This window comes from Catharus ustulatus, chromosome 7 (genome assembly GCF_009819885.2).
Source record: "Catharus ustulatus isolate bCatUst1 chromosome 7, bCatUst1.pri.v2, whole genome shotgun sequence".
Classification (NCBI taxonomy): Eukaryota; Metazoa; Chordata; class Aves; order Passeriformes; family Turdidae; genus Catharus; species Catharus ustulatus.
The window spans coordinates 28,040,466-28,060,889 of record NC_046227.1 but is presented as its reverse complement, the minus strand read 5'-3'; the positions used below and the strand labels follow the sequence as shown (position 1 = coordinate 28,060,889).

Sequence of the window (20,424 nt, the reverse complement as noted above, 5' to 3'; positions counted from 1 at the left end):
AGAGTAAAACCATCTTATATTCCTCAGGCTCTGAACTGAGCCCAGAGGAGAATACAAGATGAAACACACATACCAAAAGTCAACAGAAGATGTCATAATTGTGAACTCTAAACAAAAAGCTTTGTGCATTTCTGGTCTTTGAAGGGACAGGGGGAGGTATTTCAGATTCATCCCAGCTTAACAAGGCTTTGAAATTAATTTGAGACGCATTTCCTAAACACATTACACAGACATCAAGTGTTAAACAGTGCTCTGTTAATTGAGCAGACATAGCTCAGAAGCAACAGCCCTTGTAAGATGCAATAATGTGCTGTGGAAAAGACAAAGGGTGAGTGAGGAAGACCACCAATGTGTAGTTGGGGTGTGCTGAGTGAGAGCTGTTTGATGATGCTCTGCAGTGCTAAGGAGATTAGCAGCAAATCACCTTGTAAGCAGCAGCTTTCACCCCTGCCAAGTAAAATCTGTGCATGCAGATGGGAAGGGCAGGAGTGCAGACAGCATGGAAGAAAGGTAGCTGGAGCCAAGCCCTCCAGACACGTATTGTGGAAACTCTCAGTCCACCACGGGACAGTAGTCAACACTTCTGTTCTGGTTAAGACAAAGTTTTGAAAACATCTTCCAGAAAGGAGGAACAGATTTTGCAGCCACTTGTTTAGCATCACATCAGCATGCCTGGAAAAGAAAATCCTTTAATCTGACAAAGAAGAGTTCTTGTTTCTGTGGTCTTTCCATCTTTGATCTCTCTGCTCAAACTGACAATGAGGTTGTAAAATTAGTGCTGGTCAAAATGACAATTTCTTAGTGGGTACAGAACACTCATTTAAGGCCCACTGAGGTCTTGTAACTTCATCCAAACCACTGGACAGACATCAAAAGATGTGAGTTGACAGACATCATCTTCTGAATCTTCTGTTTCTTCTCTCCTCAGCAGCCTCAGGCCCTTAAGTCCTGCAGCAGATTTCCCTATCTTCCCCTCTTCACCCTCTTACTGCTCCCTGTCAGAGCACAAGTTCACACACCAGCCTCCTCCACCCAGCCATCACCCTGTCATCCTCCTCTTCCCAACTCTGCTGCTGCCTCAAACTTGCTGCTTCCAAACCCACTTCAGTACACCCTCTCCCCTCCTCATATTTCTGGGTTCTATTGTTCAGGATGCTGCCAAGCCACATATACCCCTCAACAGGTATGAAAGGAGAACCTCAAAAAACTCATTTTCTTCTGCTCTTTCTTCTTATATTTTGTCCCAAAAGGGGGAGCTTAATTAAATACAGATCAGTCTTTCCACTAGTTAACACCTTCATTTTTAAAGCCTTGTTTTCAATCATGTTTATAAACAGCTTTCTTGTTGCCAAATCCAGACAGTCTCCTGCAGGAGTCTTCTTTGACAGAGTTAACTACAAATAAATCTGAATCCCTTCAAGTATCCCTAATATTTCATCTTTAGTGCTGTCTGACTTTCTAATACAGGCCTGAAAGTATAGTGAAAGGTCTGCAAATGGCAGGTAATATCTTCTGAGGAAAGCAAGCCTTTGGTTTGAGTTGTTTTACTCAGACCAAGCATTCCTGAAATATTAAAGTAACTACATCTAAGTCTGTAGTCGTATTCATCTCCCTCTGCACCAGTACATAATGAAAGAGCCCATTTCCTATCAATCTGCCACAATGAATCTAAAGTCCCTGCTTCCAACAAAGCAGAGAAATAAGGCAGCTGTCTTCCCCACAGCCTCCCAGACAAAGCCTCTGATGTACTCTCATGCCAAAGACCTCCCTCACAAGTAAGGAAAAGCTGAATTTCTTTTAGTGACCATTCTTGATCTGCTGCTTCCAGCTATGAAAGGTAACACCTGTATATAACCAATAATTTCAGTTGCTCAAATCCCATCTTTTGTTGCAATTCCTGGATGTATTCTGTCTCCAGTAAAAGGAGCAAGAAAAAATTTGGACAACAACCAATTCAGAAGGTCTTGTGTGTTAAATAAAAGATGAGGGAGTTACAAACTGAGAAATCAGAGGAAGACAAACTCACAGGTAGACTTCCTTCACAGCACAAGTATTACAGCACTGAAAACTAGCAGGTGTTTTGCCACTTCAAAGAAGAGAAACTGGAAGGAGGAGGGTTTCTGGGGGGACGGTTCAAAGAGAACAAAGGGTTAGATAAGGCCCATTTCAGAAAGAGACTCAGTTGTGGAAAACAATTATTCCTGATAGAGGTAAGGTGTGGAAGCACTGTGCAGCCCAGCTCTCCCTGAAGGGACAATTTACAGCAGAGCAGCCACATCATCTCCTGCTGATCCAAGGCAGCAGCTACTGGGAACAGCCACACACCATGCCAGGCCACACAGGACCACACCTCTGCAGAGGCTGAAGGCACAGAGCCACAAGTGATTTAATTTTTTAAAAAATCATCCTCTTTGTGATGCATCTTGGGCAATTTTGGCCATCTTGGCAGTGCTCAGATGAGAATAAAAAGGTAGAGTGGTGTTTCAGGCAGTAATTAGAAGAAAAAATACACTGAGGAACACCAGATAATGCTCCATGGGACACACGTTTTACAGAGAATCAGCCAGCAAATTCCTTGCAGTACCTAACACCAACTTCCCTATCAGGGCACTGCTGGGAGGCTTTCCTAGTTTAGGCCACACATTTATTCCCCTCTCATGGCTTCTCTGCTTCCTGAACTGAGCAACAACTCCAGTGCAACACAGTCCAGCTTAGAAGAGCTGGAAAGCCTCTCACACAGCATCACCAGGAAACACAAAAAGGCAGCTGTAAAGCTACAACATTAAACAACAAGTAGTCAATGCAGTGACAAGATAGCAGCAATACAAGGTCAAGGTCACCAAAGAAATGGAGAGACTCCAGTGTGCTCTCCTCTTCCTGAAGCCCCACTCACACTTGAGTTCCCCCTGGCAGTGTAGGCAGGAATGTGCAGGGTGCCTCTGGCATGGGGCAGGAACAACAGCCCTGCTCCTGACAACTGCACTGCTCCCTCTGCCTGCAGCACACAGTGATTCTGTTCTGTGCAGCACAAATCTAGAAAGGACAACAGGCAACAAAATTATAGAAAGCAGCTGCTTAAAAGAATACTGAGCAAGAGCCATCATCACAAGAGAGAAGACTGGAATGCAAGTGATGAACAACCAAGAAAAAACTGAGGACAAACAGGCAGAACAACACAAGGAGTTGAATGATAAAGGTGGCACAAGATGGTATCAGTAAAGCACAGGTGAAGCTTCTAGTCAGACTTGGACATCTCCCAGTGGACAAGGGGGAAAGAGGTGACAGAACATGCTGGGTTACTTACATGGGGCATAGAACATCATCAGTAGGGGCTTGTCCTCCTTCTTAAGAAGCCTTCTCAATTCCTAGGGAATGAACCAAAGAAAATAAAAAGCATGCTTATTCTCAATGACACCTCTTATTATTTATACTACAACTTCAAAAAACTAATATATATATTCATAGAACACAGGCTCATTTATCTGAGGGAAAAGGGCTCATCTTTCCTAACAGACAGGACTCATTTTTTTCCTTGTTCAACTTGAAAGAAGATGACAAAATTCATTATACATTCAGCTATCTGCTGAATATCCTAGACGAGTATCTTCACTGTTAATACGTGGAAGTTCTATGGTTTAGTTCATTCTCACTGCAGAATCACTATCTGCAAACTCCTTTTTCACTGACACATCCAAAATCCATATTGCAATTCAAAAAGTCAGACTCAATAATAACAAAACAAGTTCAGTTTTCACACCATGAAACCTTACCAAACCTATGAGATGCCATGCAAAAGGATTTTTCAGTACCAGCATGATAGAAAAACTAGATGAAGTTTTCAAATTGAATGCAACCCCTGGAAGCCTTGTAATAGAATATAGAGGGTGAACATTAAAAATTAATCTTCCTACAAAAACTGAATGTCAGAATAACCATTTCTAATATTAAAAATGAAAGCCAGAAAATTGAAAAAGCCCTTTATAAAATACCAGCTAGAGTCCAATCAATTAAAGTTTAAAAAATCTATAGACTAGAAAACTAATATAAAAGACCAGACTGATTATATTAGAAAGAACATAATGGGTAACTGTGGTGGCACTGGGTTTTTAAGGTAGTTTCGTCACAATTGTTGCTTTCCCACTTAATACTGAGAGGAGAGTTACCCAGTTAAATCCCTCAAGATCTAGATTCTGTTTCTTCTTGCTTCACACTTCCTAACCTCAGGAACATGAGGGAACTCGAGGTTTAATGACAACCTGCAGTTTGAAGAGCAGCATTTTACCTCCTACTTGCATTCTGCAGTGACTGCACCTGGCAAGCTGCCCCACTTCCCTGAGACAAAGAGGGCTGTGCCCCCACACCATCCACAAGCTCTGACACTTGCTGTGCAGCTGGCAGCCTGAGGTCATGGCCACATGCAGGGCAGAGGAGGGTGAAAAGCACAGGGCTTTGCAGTTATCACAATCGACAAAATTTGTCAAATCACTTCAAACAGGCTGGGTGCTTTAAACTTCCCTTCCAAAGAAACAATGATGTTTCACAATTCAGAGTTAATACAAATGATGTTTCACAATTCAGAGTTAATACAAAAATGCACACTCCATCTCATATATTTATAAAACAATAGAACATCTATCCAGCTAATGTACCTTTTCACTGTCAACATGCACAATGTCTTTGGCTTCAGGATCTTCTTCCCACAGTGGAGCACCTTCTGGATCCTTGAGAAAGGCCACTATAGACTGCAATAAACAGGGGAAAAAAGCTTTTAAAGAAATACAAACAGGAATCATGAGACATCCAATCTCAAATCCATGCTGTGATGTAAACCCCATCCAATTAGTACCTTTGTTTTTCTGCTCATATATTCATCTGCTTTAATGCAGATTAGCACAAATCTGTTTGCAGAACCAAGTGATACATGGTACCTTCATCATAAGTGTTATTCCAACTTATCAGCTCCCACTCCTACTATGAAACTGGGGAAAACAGAGTGGAAATGAATCAGCACACAGATAACAGCTTCAAGGATCCTTCAGAGAGCTCTTTCAATGGTACTAGACCTTCCACAGCGAGTCCCTGGGTCAGCAGGAAAGACTTCTCTATGTAGAGAGGTCAGGCTCTCGTGCCCTTCACTGCATCTCAGTAACAGGACTAGCTGGAGGGCACACTGATACTTGCTGGGAGCAAAAGCAAATGAACACAGAGATCAAACTGCACATTTGGTCAAAGGAAGAATAATCCACCAACAGTTCCCTGTGTGACCCACCTACCTAAAAAATCCATTGAATGCAATTTCAAGTATGAGAATAAGAAGCAAATGTGACAGGAGAAGTGGGAAATACAAAATCCTAGGATTCTGCAGGGTTCTCCCACATTCATGTGCACACATACTTTGTAACTGCTTTACCTGACATGCAACCAAAAATTCCTCTCAGTAGATCACAGATACACTCTCTTTACCATAAGAAAATATACTCTGATAGCTCTGATTTCAGCCTGAGCCTGAAGGAAACTCCAGCCCTCTTAAATGAATAAGATATTTTCCATGGATTCTGGCAGTCACACTACTCCCTGTTTCCAGCTGTACCTGCAAACATAGGCTTGATCACTTTTGTCCTCAGATATCTGTGCTCTAGGAAACATAATACCTGGTATTCCATGTTCATTCCATACTCAGAATGACCCCATTGCTTTCTCTATGGCATTGCTTGCATGTTTGTGTCCATTCCCATACAGGATCCCTGCCACACCAGTAACACACTCAAGTCCCTGAGGAGTTTCCTTCAGTGGGAATGTGAATGGATGAAGCTGCCACAGCACTAAGCTATACTAACACACACACCAAGACTACTCATCTAAAAGCCTGGGTGTGTACTCCACTTTCTCAGGAGCAGGCTGGTAGCACACCTGGTGACATGTCCCATCACTGGAATGGTCTCAGAGACATTTTTGCTGCCTGTCTGCCTTTGGTGGGGCTGCTGTGGTATCCAACATCCCAACAGCTTATCAACAGAGAGGGAAGTTTAGCTCATTTTCCTGCCTCTCAGTTGGTACTGCAAGGCTTAGGAGGATTCAGAGCTTACAGCAGGATCCATTTATTGCATTTATGTTTCTGTCTGCTTGCACAGCTAACATTGAAAAGATTTGTCTTATCACAAGAGGCAGCATGTATCAGTCACCAGTCAGCAACCAAAACACTTAATGTACACAGTAAAAAGGATCTAACGGGTGAGGATGACAAACACTTCCAGAAGAAATCTATTTTCCTGTGGCATTATCAGGGAAAGGAGTTAGTTAGGAAAAAAAATATAAAATCAAGTAATTTACAATGGAGGTACAATGTAAAAAGCTTTAGACTTAGAGGCATTAACAACCCAAATGACATCCTAAGAAGACTAATAATACATGGGGAAAGCAAAGATGAGGACAAAACAGCAGAGATGTTCTACCTTCAGGACAGCTGCATCAAGTTCTGCTCACCCTCAGCATGCACAGACCTCAACTACACACTGGGGAGGAGGAGAGAGGGGTCAACACTTTGAACGGGTAATGAGTGTAATTGACTCTGCTAGTTTCAAGAATTCCTGCATGCCAAATTCAGTCATGTAGAAACAGATGTGGTTAGTGGATGGGGGATTAAAGAGATTTAATTCATCCAGCCTCTCCCTCTCAGCCAAGACAGAAAAAAATTAGATGTGTAATGTCTTCTGGCAGGAGCAAGCAGTACATTGCCTTGCCCTCAATTCTTCATGCAGCAAAGAGAACTGCTTCTCTTACTCTGAACAGGGAAGAACACCCAAACAAACCACAGCATTCTCCAGCCACTGGAAAGCAGTGTCCCCAGGCTGCTGTGTTAGAGGCCACAGCAAGGTCCAGGGCACAGCAATCCTGGTGTTGTAGAACCAGCTCCACTCCAGCCCTGCAGGGTATGGTCAGGACCTGTTTTGACCCCACAGCATGGACAGAGGCACCATGGGCTGTAACCAGCTGTGCCAGCTTTGAACCTTAAACCTCAATTCAGCAGAGCACAGGACATGCTTCATCCAGCACATGCTGCTAAAAACAAGCAAGTTTTAACAGGAGAGCTGATCCATAATCATATACAAGGATCTAGGTTTTAACCTGAAAGAAAACATACACAAACACATCCTTGTGCTCTTCACTCCTTTGAAGTATCATGCAGTAAGGATGCTAATAACGAGTCCTGCCTCAATTTCACATATACACTCCTTACAACTTGAAAAGGATGCAGGGTTTAGAGCAGACCAATTGATCAAGTAAGTCTATTCCCTTTGCTCATACAAGCAGGTCTGTACTTCAGTGAGTTTTCTCCATTTTAGAAGAAGGGTAAAACTCTCCCTGTACTTTATACTCCAGAAAAGGCTTCATCATGTAATAAACACAGCCTGGATACTGGCATTGTGGCTCTTTTGAGAATTAGTTGTCATATGGCTAAAGCAACATGTGAACAGACAATCCAGCAAAGATCAAAGACTGATCTAAGCTTAGGTCATCAGCAGCAGATGACTACAGCTACCTGAGAAGACAGACTAGTACATACAGTTCTTATACAGCTTACACTGGCACATGTTCTCAATTTCTGGCAAAAAGAAACAGAGTTTATGGACTCTGCACCAGCTGTTGGATATGGACCTCTGTGCTTTCTAACCATCAATGGATCTATATCTTATGACTATCTAAAACTGTTTTTCAGACGCCTAAATTCTTGGCTTTCACAGTATGTAGCTACTAGTTCCAACACATTTTTTCCAACATTGCAGTTATTTGTTCCAAATCAGCCATCCCAAAATGCCACTGTTTGCCCTCAAATCTGGAGAAAAAAGAAGCAATCACTTCCTTTTTTAAGCTACTCACAGTTACAGAAATATCTACTGGAATTTCCTCCAGCTGTCCTTTTTAGTACTATGTGAACCTAAGCCCTTCTGCAAAGAACTGGAAATACATTTTTTAAACTATTCCTAATAACTTTGCATCTGAATTTTGTTATCTTGCCTTCCATCTCCCTTTCCTAGATACCCCAAACTGCTCAGATCTTAACAGAGGTCTCAGCAGCAGGAGGTTCTGACTGCCAAGTAACTTCCCCCTACTGTGAACACTGAGCTGTCCTTTATTCCTCACTTTCCTAAGAGTGAAACCACAAGGGCATCTCTGCTAATTACATAAGGATTTAGTTAGTTTAAAAAATGAAAAGCTTTTTTAAGAACCTGAGTACACTATCAACTGGATCAGCCACATCTATGAAACTGCTGATTACTCCAGAAAAATCCTTTTACAGTTCTTCAGAGCTGTGTCCATCATTCTCCAAAATGTCATACATATATTAATATGTCGACTGGATGCCTGGAAAGAAGATCTGAGTTTTATTGCCACAAGTTTGTTGAATGATGTGAAACAAATCCTTTAATCTCCCTACTCTTCAGTGTGTCCACCTGTCCAGAAAATGAGTATGATACCCTCTGTAATTGTGTTGCTCTGCTGCTCTCTGTTTGTATGTACTGGGAGACTCCTGATAAACACAGCTGGGACAGAGAAACAAAGGTCACTGGCTCAGCAGAAGAACACAGGGAGAAGTGGAACAGAGGGAGAAATGCAGAAAATATCCAGGCAGCTGTGAGGAGCAGAACAAGCAAACAGCTGAATTATTTGATCACTGCTCAGATCTGATCCACTGCCCAACCTGTAGATCATTAGTGGCTGGTTTTACAGGGGCAGTTTAATTGGGAAAGACTCCAGCCCCTAGAGTGAGGGAGCTTCAAAATCCCTCTTCCACTCCCAATAGAACCTCACATGCCTGTCCATGGGATGCTGCTTTCTTCTTCTCAGCAGGCAGGGCAAAAGGGAAGGGTGAAATGCTCATCACAAGCCAGCTGAAGGAATAAACGATCTGGTTCCTGTTGGGCTATGATTGCCTCTCAGCCCAAGGCTCCCTGGAGCACTGCAGGTGCCTTCCACTTGATCTGATCTCTAAGGAAGAGTCACAGCACTAATTCCTGGTTGCAGCACTTTATGAAGGGCAGGAGAGATGCATCATGTATTGTTCAAATCACCCAAATTTAGGCAACTAGCAAGTCTCCCCTAACCCATCATCCACCACGAAAAAACAATCAGCAGCTGCAACTCCTCACTAAGTACAAAAGCTGGTTCAGTCAGCTGCCAACTGGGTTGGGTATTTAACTGATCTTCCTAAGGCTAGGCAAGATTTCTGCTGGAGGAGATGGGAAGATACACAGTCCTAGCTTCCCCATCTCAGATAAATCCTGCATCACAGCCTCAAGTGAAGACTCAATGAATTCAAGTCAGGGCACACTTCCAAGACAGATACTCTCCAACTCTGGCTGTAAAAACAAGGTCCAGAGCAAGTGCACTCAGGAACAGCCACTCTGGCAGACTCAGGCTCACACAGCATCTCACCCAGGCTTTCCTCCATCCCAGGGCAATGCCCTGAACGAGCCAGAAAGGGGAAATACATGGAATTATATCAACCTGGGGTGATGTCACTAAGCCTTCAAAAGACCGATGACTATGCAGAGCCCAGGTTTGCTAGAGAGGAAGAGAAACAGGAACTGGGCATCAGAGCTGGACAGAAATGATTTCTGGAAGCTAAGTCATTGCTGGGCTCCTCACATCAGGATACTCCCAGCACTTCACCAGGGCTTTGCAAAGGAAAACTGCACACTTTTGGCCTGTTTCCTGTTAATCCACCATTTCATCCATCATCTGGATCTACACATTTGTGTCATGTCTCATGCCTTGTCTTCCCTTGCCCACAGAACGTTGCCTTCCACTGCTTTATGTCAAGATTTGCCAGAAAAGAAGAAAGGTCATTTTATACCTGATACATTCAAAGCACTTTCATAAGAGCTGTGGTTCCACAATCTGATAAAAGATAAGGCCACTCAGCTCTCTTTTAAGTTTATAAACATACAATCTAAGAACCTCAGAGAACTCCTAATCAAAATGCAGTATCAGCTAATACTTTTAGTTATACTACCACAAAGAGCACCTTATAATCAAAACAAGAAAAATCCTTATTTGTTACCAGTGTGTACATTAACTTACAATTCACCATCCAGTTCAACATGGGGTCAATCTTTTAAATAATAAACAATTTTCCTGGATCTGTGGTTGACAGACATGTATGCACACAAAAACCTTTAGGCCGTTCTGACAGCTGTTTATGAAGATTAATCCCTTCCCTTTCATGCCTTCAGCATGAAAAAAAATCCAAACCAGTTTTTAATCCACAAATGTCTCACCCACATCTAGCAAAACCAAAAGAATAATAATGGAATATTTGAATTTACCTTCAATGTAACCGCTCTGTTATATGCAGTATGAAATGCACCGTCCCTGTTAAACAAGGAGTGGGGAATAGAGTTAACTTACAGTAACATTACTGGAATTCATACAGCTGCTCTTCCTGACTCCTTGCTAACCAGAACATTATCCTGCTGAAGCCACAGAATTAAGTAGAATTTACAGTATAGTAATTTAAGGGGGGAATGGGGAGGAACAACAGGAAGGAAAAAGGGAGGGTGTAAACCAGTGTAAAGAAAACAGTTTCCCAGTAAACAATTTCCTCCCTGACACTTTAACAAGATTATTTACTAAGGCAGGATCTTTGGAGATGGAGATGCAGCTGCTTGGTGTACATAACAGTACTCCCACTCCTATTATTTTCATGAAGAAAAATCTCTTGCTGTCTCACGACACTTGCCTGTCCCCACTCCCATTATGAAGCACTATCTCAAGTCAGAAAAGCAGAGAGAGGTGAAGCAACTTGTCCAAGGCACATGCCAGCAGGTAAATGACAGAAAGCAAGAGAACTAAAATCTCAGGCATCAGCCCCATGCACTGGGTAGTTTTAGTCCATTGGACATCTCTTCCTGGCCCTGCTTGTGCATTTAATGTTCTGTGTTCAACTAAATTTAACTCAACTTCTGTCATAACACATGCTTGCAAACTGAAGAAACAGCAATTAACTTCATAGGATAAAAAATAAGTCATCTTAATGCTGCAGCAGCATGGGGCTGAAAGAAGAATAAACACTCTTAATGGGGGCATCAACAATTGTGAACTACAAATCCCAGCCCAGCACTCACTTATAATGGAGTAAATCCACTCCCTTCTCCTTTGAATTAGGATCTACCTTCATCTTCTTGCATAATTTTCGGCTTTCAGTATCACTGCAAAAAACACATATTGGAAGAAAGGTTACCAAAAAAGAAAATCAAATGCATTCAGTTCTGAGAACTCACTGCTGTGCTTCCTCATCAGCAATTAATTCAAACTAACAGTAATTTGGAAGCTGTTTAGCTAAGTTTGTGGGACAAGCATTGTGAAAAGCTCCATTAGTCAATTTAATTTCTCTGTTTGCTTGGTCAGGACACAGTGAACTGTGTTAAATTCACATTCCAAAGCCAAGCCCTAACCAGTAGAGAAGCAGCTCATTCCAGCATTTCCAAGGACCTCAGCAGATCTTCTGTCCATGAGATAACATAAAATTTGGAAGTCAAGTTTCTGTAAGACCATGCTACTGTTAGGGTGGTGGTCAAAGGGCACTGTTTGCGAAAAGATTCAAAAGGAAAGAGCAGGTCAGCTTTTACATTTGGCAGAAGACAATAAAAAACCCATGTTCGTGGTGTGTCCAAGTCCAAATCACAAGTGCTTAGCCTTAAAAAGGTCCTGCAGAAAACAAAAACCAATTGAAATTCTGGAGCCCCAAGCCCAGCAACCCCATTCATTGTATGTATGAAAGATGTGTCCTGGAGCCACACCTGGAAAACAGGCAAAAAGAGCTCTTAAAGAAGGAGGGAGGTATCAGCAGACAGACCTGCTGGAGGTGGTCTTCAAACTGAATGAGACTGAATGCTTCCAGCACCAGATTAGGCTGACTTGAGAGAGGAGAGTCATGGGAGAGAACTGCAAATACATTTGTGTCAGTGGGCAGGTAAAGGGCCTTCACAGCCTAGCTGCTCTCCTAAAAAGTGCAGGAGTGAAGCCACAAGGAGACTTCAAGCTGAAGTGAATAAGAAGTTGGTCAAAGATCTGGGGAGATGAGCAAAACAGAAAAGAGGATGATTCACATTGACAAGGCTGTTCTCTGCATTGACAAACAACAAGATTAAACAGCTTGGAAACTTGTTCCCAGTAGAGGACAACTTGTACCTTTTACGCAGATAAATCAATTTAGAAAATGAAAACACTGAAAACCCATCAAGTTTAAACTGATTAGAGACAACAAGATGCAAGGCTTGCAAGAGCCCCACCAAATTAAGTGCTGCTGCCAGCTCTGGTGCTAATCCTCCCAATATTCTCCTGCTGCCTTTCCACAAATGTGGAGAACAACAAACACCAAGTTCACAGTGAGCTGCAAGTGAGAATGCACCTTAGTGGAAGCTTCCCAAATGCTTACAGCATATGGAAATAAGGAGGAATGTGCCATGGACACATGCAGCAAAATCAGAATATCATGCTGAAGATAGAAATGAGCATTTTAAGGAACTAAGAAAGCCCACAGCTACCGCACCAGGAAGGAGCACTTGTAATCTCAATTGAAAAGAAGTGTATTTCTGAAGAGTCTTACTGAATTCATGTCAGTTTTGCATTTTCACATCCCTGTAACTCATAAACACTCTCTTTGCTTCTCTGGGAGGCTGGAGAGCTGAGCTTGAGAGCTGAATAATGTGGACACGTCTCCCTGTAACAAAACTAGACTATGGCACAAACGCCTTGGATTTGGAGTTACGCCAAAAAAAATGTGTTTGCCACGTGGCAGTCATACAAAAAACCTGCAGCAGCATCAAACCCAGGGGTCAGAAACATTGTCTTCTCCCCTCTGCAGTTCTTCAATGGTCCCATGGGCTAACAAAGATCAAGGAATCTCCAGAGAAGACATCAGTTTCAGATCATTCTTTTGTCTTACCCCAGACAGATTCAGAGGCACAGAGAAGGTTTTGTGCACTGCAGCAGCTGAGTGCCAGGCAGCAAACTACAGTCAGCCCACATGACAGTCAACATTCATAAATGCTCTTCTAGACACTCCCAAACGTTTCCAGTGTACAGGTGTGTATCTGTGGCCATCTCAGCTTTGCCAAGACAAATGTTAGGTGCTTGCTGTGAACAAGTGTAATGCTGAAACCTCAGCAACAGGGTCTGTGATACCCCAAGATGTGCAGACCATTGTTCTGGTATAACCAGAGGACTAAACTGAGTACCAGGAGAGTCCTGTGTCTGTTCTACCACCTATTTGGTGTGACTTCTAACCATGTGGGGAAGAAAGTGTAATTTCCCCTTATGTGTCTGAATGGAGATCTGAATGGATACTAAGATTCTGCAATGTTTATAGTGGAAAAAAGCTACAAAGCATTATTACTGAGCTATACCTGTGAGTAAGCAGCTAGCCACTCCTACCACTTCAACTCCTAGCAATTCATTTTCTGTTTGCATGAGTTTCTATTAAAAAAAAAAAAAAAGAAAGATAAGAATAGCTATTTCACTGGATCTAAGTGTGCCCTGCTTTCAGGATTTCTCCATTTGCAGAGATTCACACAGCTGCCTGAATGCACAGCCATTATCACAGGAAATAAAGCAGCAGTTTGCTCCAGTATGTCTCCTACCACTTAGTGGGCAGATTCTCTGCACCACTGCATTGGAGTTAAGCCTGTTTATGCAAGCTACCTGTACTCATACACGGGAAAGAAGAGGAGCAAATTCCAAGAACTGGAAATGTCTAAATATGTATACTGACAATTTTTTCATGCATCAAGTGCAGATTTTTGCACATGCCAGACCCACCATCTCAGATGCTATGCTAACAATTATTTGGAAAAAGCAGAAAAGGAGATGCACAGAAATGGCAGAGATGGACCCGTCTGCTGTTCTTTCTGCCTTTGCTTATAGACAGACAAAAATAACCTGCAAAGAGCAACCTGCTCTGATATCACTTGGTAATGACCATTATTCTTAATAAGAGTAAATATCAACACAGATGTAGCCTGCTCTGAGATTTGTCTCTTTTGAATCTCAGCCAACATCCTCTCTGTGAAGATGAGCTCCTCAACTCTCACATGGGAGAGGGTAATTAGGACTCCAGTTCTTGCAATTTAATTATATCACTTGAAGAGGCAGTGTAAGAGTTTGTTATAATGAGTAAAAGTAAAAATAAAAAAACCCACAAAAAACCACAAAAAAAACCAAAAAACAAACAAAAAAACCCCCAAAAAACAACAAAAAAACCTAAACTAAAACACCCAAAAACAGGAAATAAAAGAAAAAGGCGGAAGAAAAAAAAAAATAGACAACGCAACCTAAGAAGCCGGAAACTACCCCCAAAATCAGCATTCTACCAACTCAGGCCAAGCCCTCCTGACAAGGATGAGGTCAGTAATGTGTCCCCAGCAGCCATCCTTGGCTCCCTCTTGCCATTTCCATCCAGGGCAATTTTAACCCTGGCAGGTCCCGCTCTGCTACTGCTGACAGGACCCTTGCAGGCAGTCCTACAATAATCCAGCGTTATCTCCCTGGAAAATCATCCAAAACATCAACCTATTTTCAATACCACAAGGACCCAACCAGCAGCTATGTGGCAATAAGGTCAAACCTTAAGTGGCACAATGGCACAGTTTCCTTCCATTTTAACAGGCATGCTCTCTATTCTTCCTCTTCCACAAAACCCAACCTTTGCTGGAGAAGTGAAGACATATGACAGCTTGGTAAAAGTAAGAATGAAATGAATGATCCAAGCTGACCTAGGGAAGAAATCTAAATAACAACAAAGGTAGCGTGCATTGCAAAGATTGCGTGCACTTCACCCCTTTGCTTTCATGTCCCCGTCTCCTCTACTGGGACGTATTTCTGTCATTGGGGGTTATGATGGAGCTGGCAGGAAGCCCAACTGGAGCACTCCCTGTAAACCTCTGGGGTCCCCTGTCAGCATTAGCATGCATGAATAATCCCTCAGCACGGCAGCCAGCTGTTACCAGGGCAGGAGGGCAGCGAGGGACTCCTGGAGGAGACCTGGCCCCCTTTGGCTCAGCCCCAGTGCAGACACCTCCTGAAGGGGACATGGCACAGCCACTCCTCAGCAGTGGCACAAGATGCTCTGCCTGTCCAGGACTGCCCACAGGTCTGGACACTCCTGGCCATAAGGATGGAGAACCAGTGAGAGATACTGAAGGCAGTCCCCAGTAGCATGAGGAACAACGCAGAAAAAGGCTTTTGCAGCATTGTGTCAAGGTAATTTGGAGAGAGAAAGAACAGAAGATAAAGCTAGACAGAAGGAACACAAAGTAAGACCCAGGAGGTTTGCTGCAGTTAAGTCCACATAGTTTCTAAATCTAAAGTCTGAGCTGGATGGATCTCAAGTAAAAAAATGGTGTATGGAAGTGGAAGCGCAAAACCCCCTCCTTGGGGCAAATTCAAATATTGTTCAGCCAGGTCCCAAAAGAACATAGTAAGACCAAACATCCTCAGCACCATTCTCTTTCATGACATCTTTTGCAGCTTCCTTATTATTTCCCTTACTATGTAATGCTGCCCATTGGCCTCTCATGAAGATTGGAAAACAGCCCCACAACCACATCTCTGCAGAGAAAGGATCAGCCATGGCTGGCAAATCCCCTCTCCAGCAATGACAAAATGCCATCCCAAAATGTTCATGTCTCCAGCTGCCAATGTAACAGCAGAGTGTGCACATGCTGTGTGGCCACATCATTTCTATGCCATTGCCCTGGCATCCCCTAATACTTTGCAATGCAGAGTGCACCCAGCTTTCTTTTTCCCCCATACCCTACAGGGTTTCCAGGCACAAGGAAAGTAATTAATAAAAATGCTGACAGAAGCAATTTAAGTAACCAGATCAGTAAATGTGCCTGCACAAAAACTATCTCATTCCTCTATCAGCGTATGAAGTAACCATATGCAAACCACAGACCTCACAATTGTTAAACAGATTTTCTCTTATCTGTATACCTTGCCATCTGAAACAGAGCTCAACAATCTATGTAAATTATGCTTCAGCAGTTCCTTACACCACAGTTGTTTCTGTAGACTCTAATGCAATGGAGGCTCTGTTCTGTCAGTGACTGTACAAACACTGTCACTCTCCCAACAGCTGGAAGAGACAAAACTGAGCAGGTAAGGAGAAAGAGCAGGCTCCAAGAGCAAGGGAATACAGCAAAACAGAAGCAAGACTGCCTGTAAAGCAAGTCTCCCAACACTGGAAAAGCTTTGGAAGGTACCAGTCACAGCTGTCATCTTGTTACCAGCACGTTCTCTCATTCTTGTCTCTTGTTCTGGTGATTTCATTCTTTTATGTTACAGTGAAAACCATCATAGAGAACTCCAGTTACAACTTCAGGGGAGTTCAACTGCAATTTCAGTCCAGCTATCAGAACTGAATTATCAAAGAGGGTTTCCCAGCCCAATGCACAGCCTCTGCAATACCCTCTGGCTACCTTCCATAGAATACACTCTCCAGACAACAGACTGATGAACATCCTGGGAAAGCATGGAGTTGAGATCCTGCCAAACAACTAATTGAGCTTGTGACCCCAAAAAAGCAGCAAAAGAAGTGTTAGCCGCAAAAATTTCTTCAAGCCTCCTAAAAGTATGAAACACATTTGCACTTGCAAACCTAATCTGAAAGAGGAAGTCATTAACAGTCATTTGTAGTTAGATGTGCTCCTACAAGATTTTGAAATAAAAAAAGGGAATTCGTTAGCCACTGTTGGGGACAATATGGGATTTTGACTTATGCTTCCTGCAGTCATTGATTCCGCCCTCCAACAAAGACTGTTCCATTTACAATACAGCAGTTTGTGTACTTTGCTGACCAAACAAAAATAGACTCATTCTAGCAAAACTCTCCTCAGATTGCAGGCATTGCTTGCCTCCCCATCACCCTCAGTTGTCCCTCCCATCCTGGGCCAGCAGCTGCCACAACTACTGCTGCTAACAGTACATCACATTGGTAAGGCTCCTCATTTTCTATAATGATCCCACACCCTCCCACATCACTCTCTCGAGACCAATCTGAAATCAGAAACACAAAAAAATCCTAGGGAATAAAATCACTTCTCAAACCATCAGGCTGGCTTGCACTTCTCCAAAGAGCTGGATGGTAATGGCTTACACCTATTGCACAGAAAACCCATCCTCAGCCATCAGTGCAGAAAGGCACTTAGATACTCTGCTCCTGAGTGGAGTGTAAGGACCTGCAGGCACCAGAATAGGAACAGGACCCAGGAGAAACAGATGCAGAAGTAATGAGCACAGGAAGCTTAAACACAAGATTTGTCTTGAAAAACAAAGCAACGTTTTGCAACCATTCCGGGTTCCTGATGGAAATTATCTTCTAGAACAAGTAACAATAGCAACAGGTTTCCCCAGCACAGAACAAATGAACCAGTCAAACAGTGCGGCACATGAAAAGCTTGAATCTTTTAAGGGATGGGGGAGCGTGAAAGCCAAAACCAGAAAATGTACTGCTGGAAAGAATTAAAGATAAGGATTAGTAGATGAACAGAACAGAGTCTCATGTGAATTTAGGGCTTGATTTTACCCCCTAGAATGCAGCAAAAATCCCCACTTCAAGGGGGGATTGCAATCACCTTGCAGATGATTGCAGCCTTCTGCTCCAAACGCTGCCCTGGAACGTGCCAGGAATGCAAACAGAATAATCCGTGTGCTGTGGAGACCCAGCACCACTTGTCACCCAATACAAACGACTCCCTGTGCCCATTAGTCAATTAGAGAGGCCAGGGATCTAGAGGAATAAGATTATAAAGAAGTATTTTCTGAAAATTAAAACCCATGAGATTAATTCTTATTGCAAGTAAGAGCAAGCCAAAAAGCAGAAAGAAAACCAAGACAAAGAGGTAACACGTATCATCATATTGTCAAGCTAAAACAATTAAGGGAAAAATTATAAGCTCCAGCCCCTGCAGAAAGTCAAGAAGTTATAATGAACAGTACTTTCCATGGAAATATAAATTAGCAAGAGGCACTTGGCAGCCCACATACCTGCACAGAAATAAGGTAAACACATTCACAAGAGCTACCAAAGGCTTTGCAGAAGTTCTAAAACCACCAAACACTCAAATTCTTTGCAAAGCTGCAGCTTTCCTCATCCCACAACATGGCACAGGGGAACACTGTCCTAACCTGGGACATAAGATGACTACTACTCTGTCTTTGAGTTCACACGAATTTAAGAACCCCAAAATGCAGGTTTTGAACATGTCACCATGGGCACACTGATGCTGCAGCCCTTTATCATACAATTATCACCTTTAGGTGCACCATAGGCCTGGAGAGGAGGGCTGCTAGAGGGTGTTCTAAATGAATTACTGGGTGCAGAAAAACAGAGGTGATTTCTTCTACATTAAATCTGAGCTCACTTACTCTTCATTTTGGCCTGAAAAGCAGCAACACTAAAGATTTGGTTAATGAGCAACTCTAAGCAGAATCCACAGAATACTCACATTTAGGATGGTACAGACATGAGCTCAGCCTCGTACACCCAACCATTACTGTGGATTTAGTTAATTGTTCTGTGTTTCTGAATTAATGCAGTACACCAAACTGAATGGGTTCAAATTAGGAACTGAGAGCTTACTTTAAAAAGGATTTTTTTCAGATTGGCCTAACACTTCCTGCATGGTCACTCTTACAGTAAAATAAAAAGGCTATAATGTGAATGAGCATTAACCACACAGACAGGTTATGACAGAGACAGGAGGCAGGCATTGAAAATCTATGCTGTAAATGCAGTTTGCCCTTATAAATGGCACTCACACAAGGACCACATTGGCAGTATAACTCATTTGCAAGCATTCCTGAGGGACACCTGCCTTACCTCCCCTGGACCAGCTGCAAACAGAGCCCCTGCTACCTCCCCCAGGCTGGCACCATGAGCCATCCTCTCCTGAGCTGCTCTCACCTTCAAGGCTACTGTAGAAAAATGCAGAAATCCCAGGCACCAAAAGCTGCTTGGATGGAAGGGACTGTACCAGGGCAAGAGCAGCACTCCTTTTTCCTTTTTTCTCTATTAGGTCTGGTCAGTTTTATTTGCAATTTCAAAGCTTTTCATCAGCTTTAAAATTCAGCTACAAGTACGAAAGACGAGTAGACTTATTCTCTTAAATAAATCCTACTTCTGAGTGGCTTTACAGGATGAAGGTAAAAACTAGAGAGCAAAATTACTCTAACACCATCTGTACTGCCAGTCTTATTTCTGAAATTGCTCCCTGCTATGTCAAGGCATTAAACACATTCATTTATGACTGCGTGGATAGGTAAAGCCTTTCTGTATCTAAGCATTAGGAAATCAGAAATTTGGGATGACCTCCTCTAAAAGACAGAAAACCAGGGATATTTTAGAAAACCCCAGAAAAGACAAATACTCATTAGATTTGGCTCTCTTGTGAACGAGCATGTTTAGCTCTGTAGGTTTTTGAACATATTGCTTTGCCAGCCAAATTATGGTCTCACCTTTATGCTAAGTGTCATGGGACTGCTACAATAACAAGTAATCATTGGGGATAGGGACTACAAGAATGATGAACATGACACACAAAAGGGACTAAAAGAATGACACACAAAAGCAGAAAAAGTGGGATTAAAACCAAACAAAAATTAGTCAGACATTTTAACCAGATGGCATTTCCTCTTCCTAGCAGTCTGATGTGCTAAAGCCAAGCACACGCACTATGACAGCAGATGGAAATCACACAGCTTTGTTTATGTTTGGGACCTACAGTAAAGGAAACCATGCAAGTTTGAGCAGAGAATAATTACCCAGAGCCAAAGAAATGGGTGTTTTTTTAAAAATACCAATCCACAATTGGGCATGAGTTATAGTCAATAAAAACTAGAGACAATTCAGTAATTGGAAAACCCAGGAGTGTTCCCTAAATCATATTCATGATGGAGAGAGCTACTTTCAACCTCTTCAAGGCTGCACCTGACCACAGTGTGCTTTATAACCTGCCAAACACATTTTCTTCTCATCAACAAAGGCGTTTTACCTTCTTTCCACTTCACCCGAACTAGTTACACTCTTCCAAGTAGCATCAGTCCTTGGCCACACTGTGGTCTATCACAAAATCCACTAAACAAGGCTAGAGAATAACTTTGCAATGACTGTTCTTCAAAACCACACCTCAGGACATCACAAACTGAGACTAGAGCTTTGTCTCCTCTAAATACAAGCAGCAGCAATTTTGTCTTTCACTCAAAAGGTAATTCCATCTTACTGTGTTCCCAGGCACACCACTTTGTACCTTTTGCTTGCCACCACAAGGATTTGACAAGAGTTTCTATTTTTAACAAAACTCTTTTACTTGACCACGTCAGTGCTTACCTCCAGTTGTACCAGGACTTAAAAAACTGAGGTTT

At 42.6% G+C, this 20,424-nt stretch overlaps 1 protein-coding gene across 2 annotated transcripts in view; it reads right to left on the bottom strand.

The window, feature by feature from the left end:
• Positions 1–20,424, bottom strand: part of PDIA5 (protein disulfide isomerase family A member 5) — a 97,183-nt gene that overhangs the window by 57,134 nt on the left and 19,625 nt on the right. For both annotated transcript variants that reach the window (XM_033065047.2, XM_033065046.1), the window contains exons 4-7: positions 11,127–11,210; positions 10,329–10,374; positions 4,650–4,742; positions 3,305–3,365 (exon numbers count right to left, since the gene is read on the bottom strand). In XM_033065047.2, the coding sequence (XP_032920938.1) occupies positions 3,305–3,365; positions 4,650–4,742; positions 10,329–10,374; positions 11,127–11,210 (284 nt within the window). The remainder of the gene's footprint in view (positions 1–3,304; positions 3,366–4,649; positions 4,743–10,328; positions 10,375–11,126; positions 11,211–20,424) is intronic.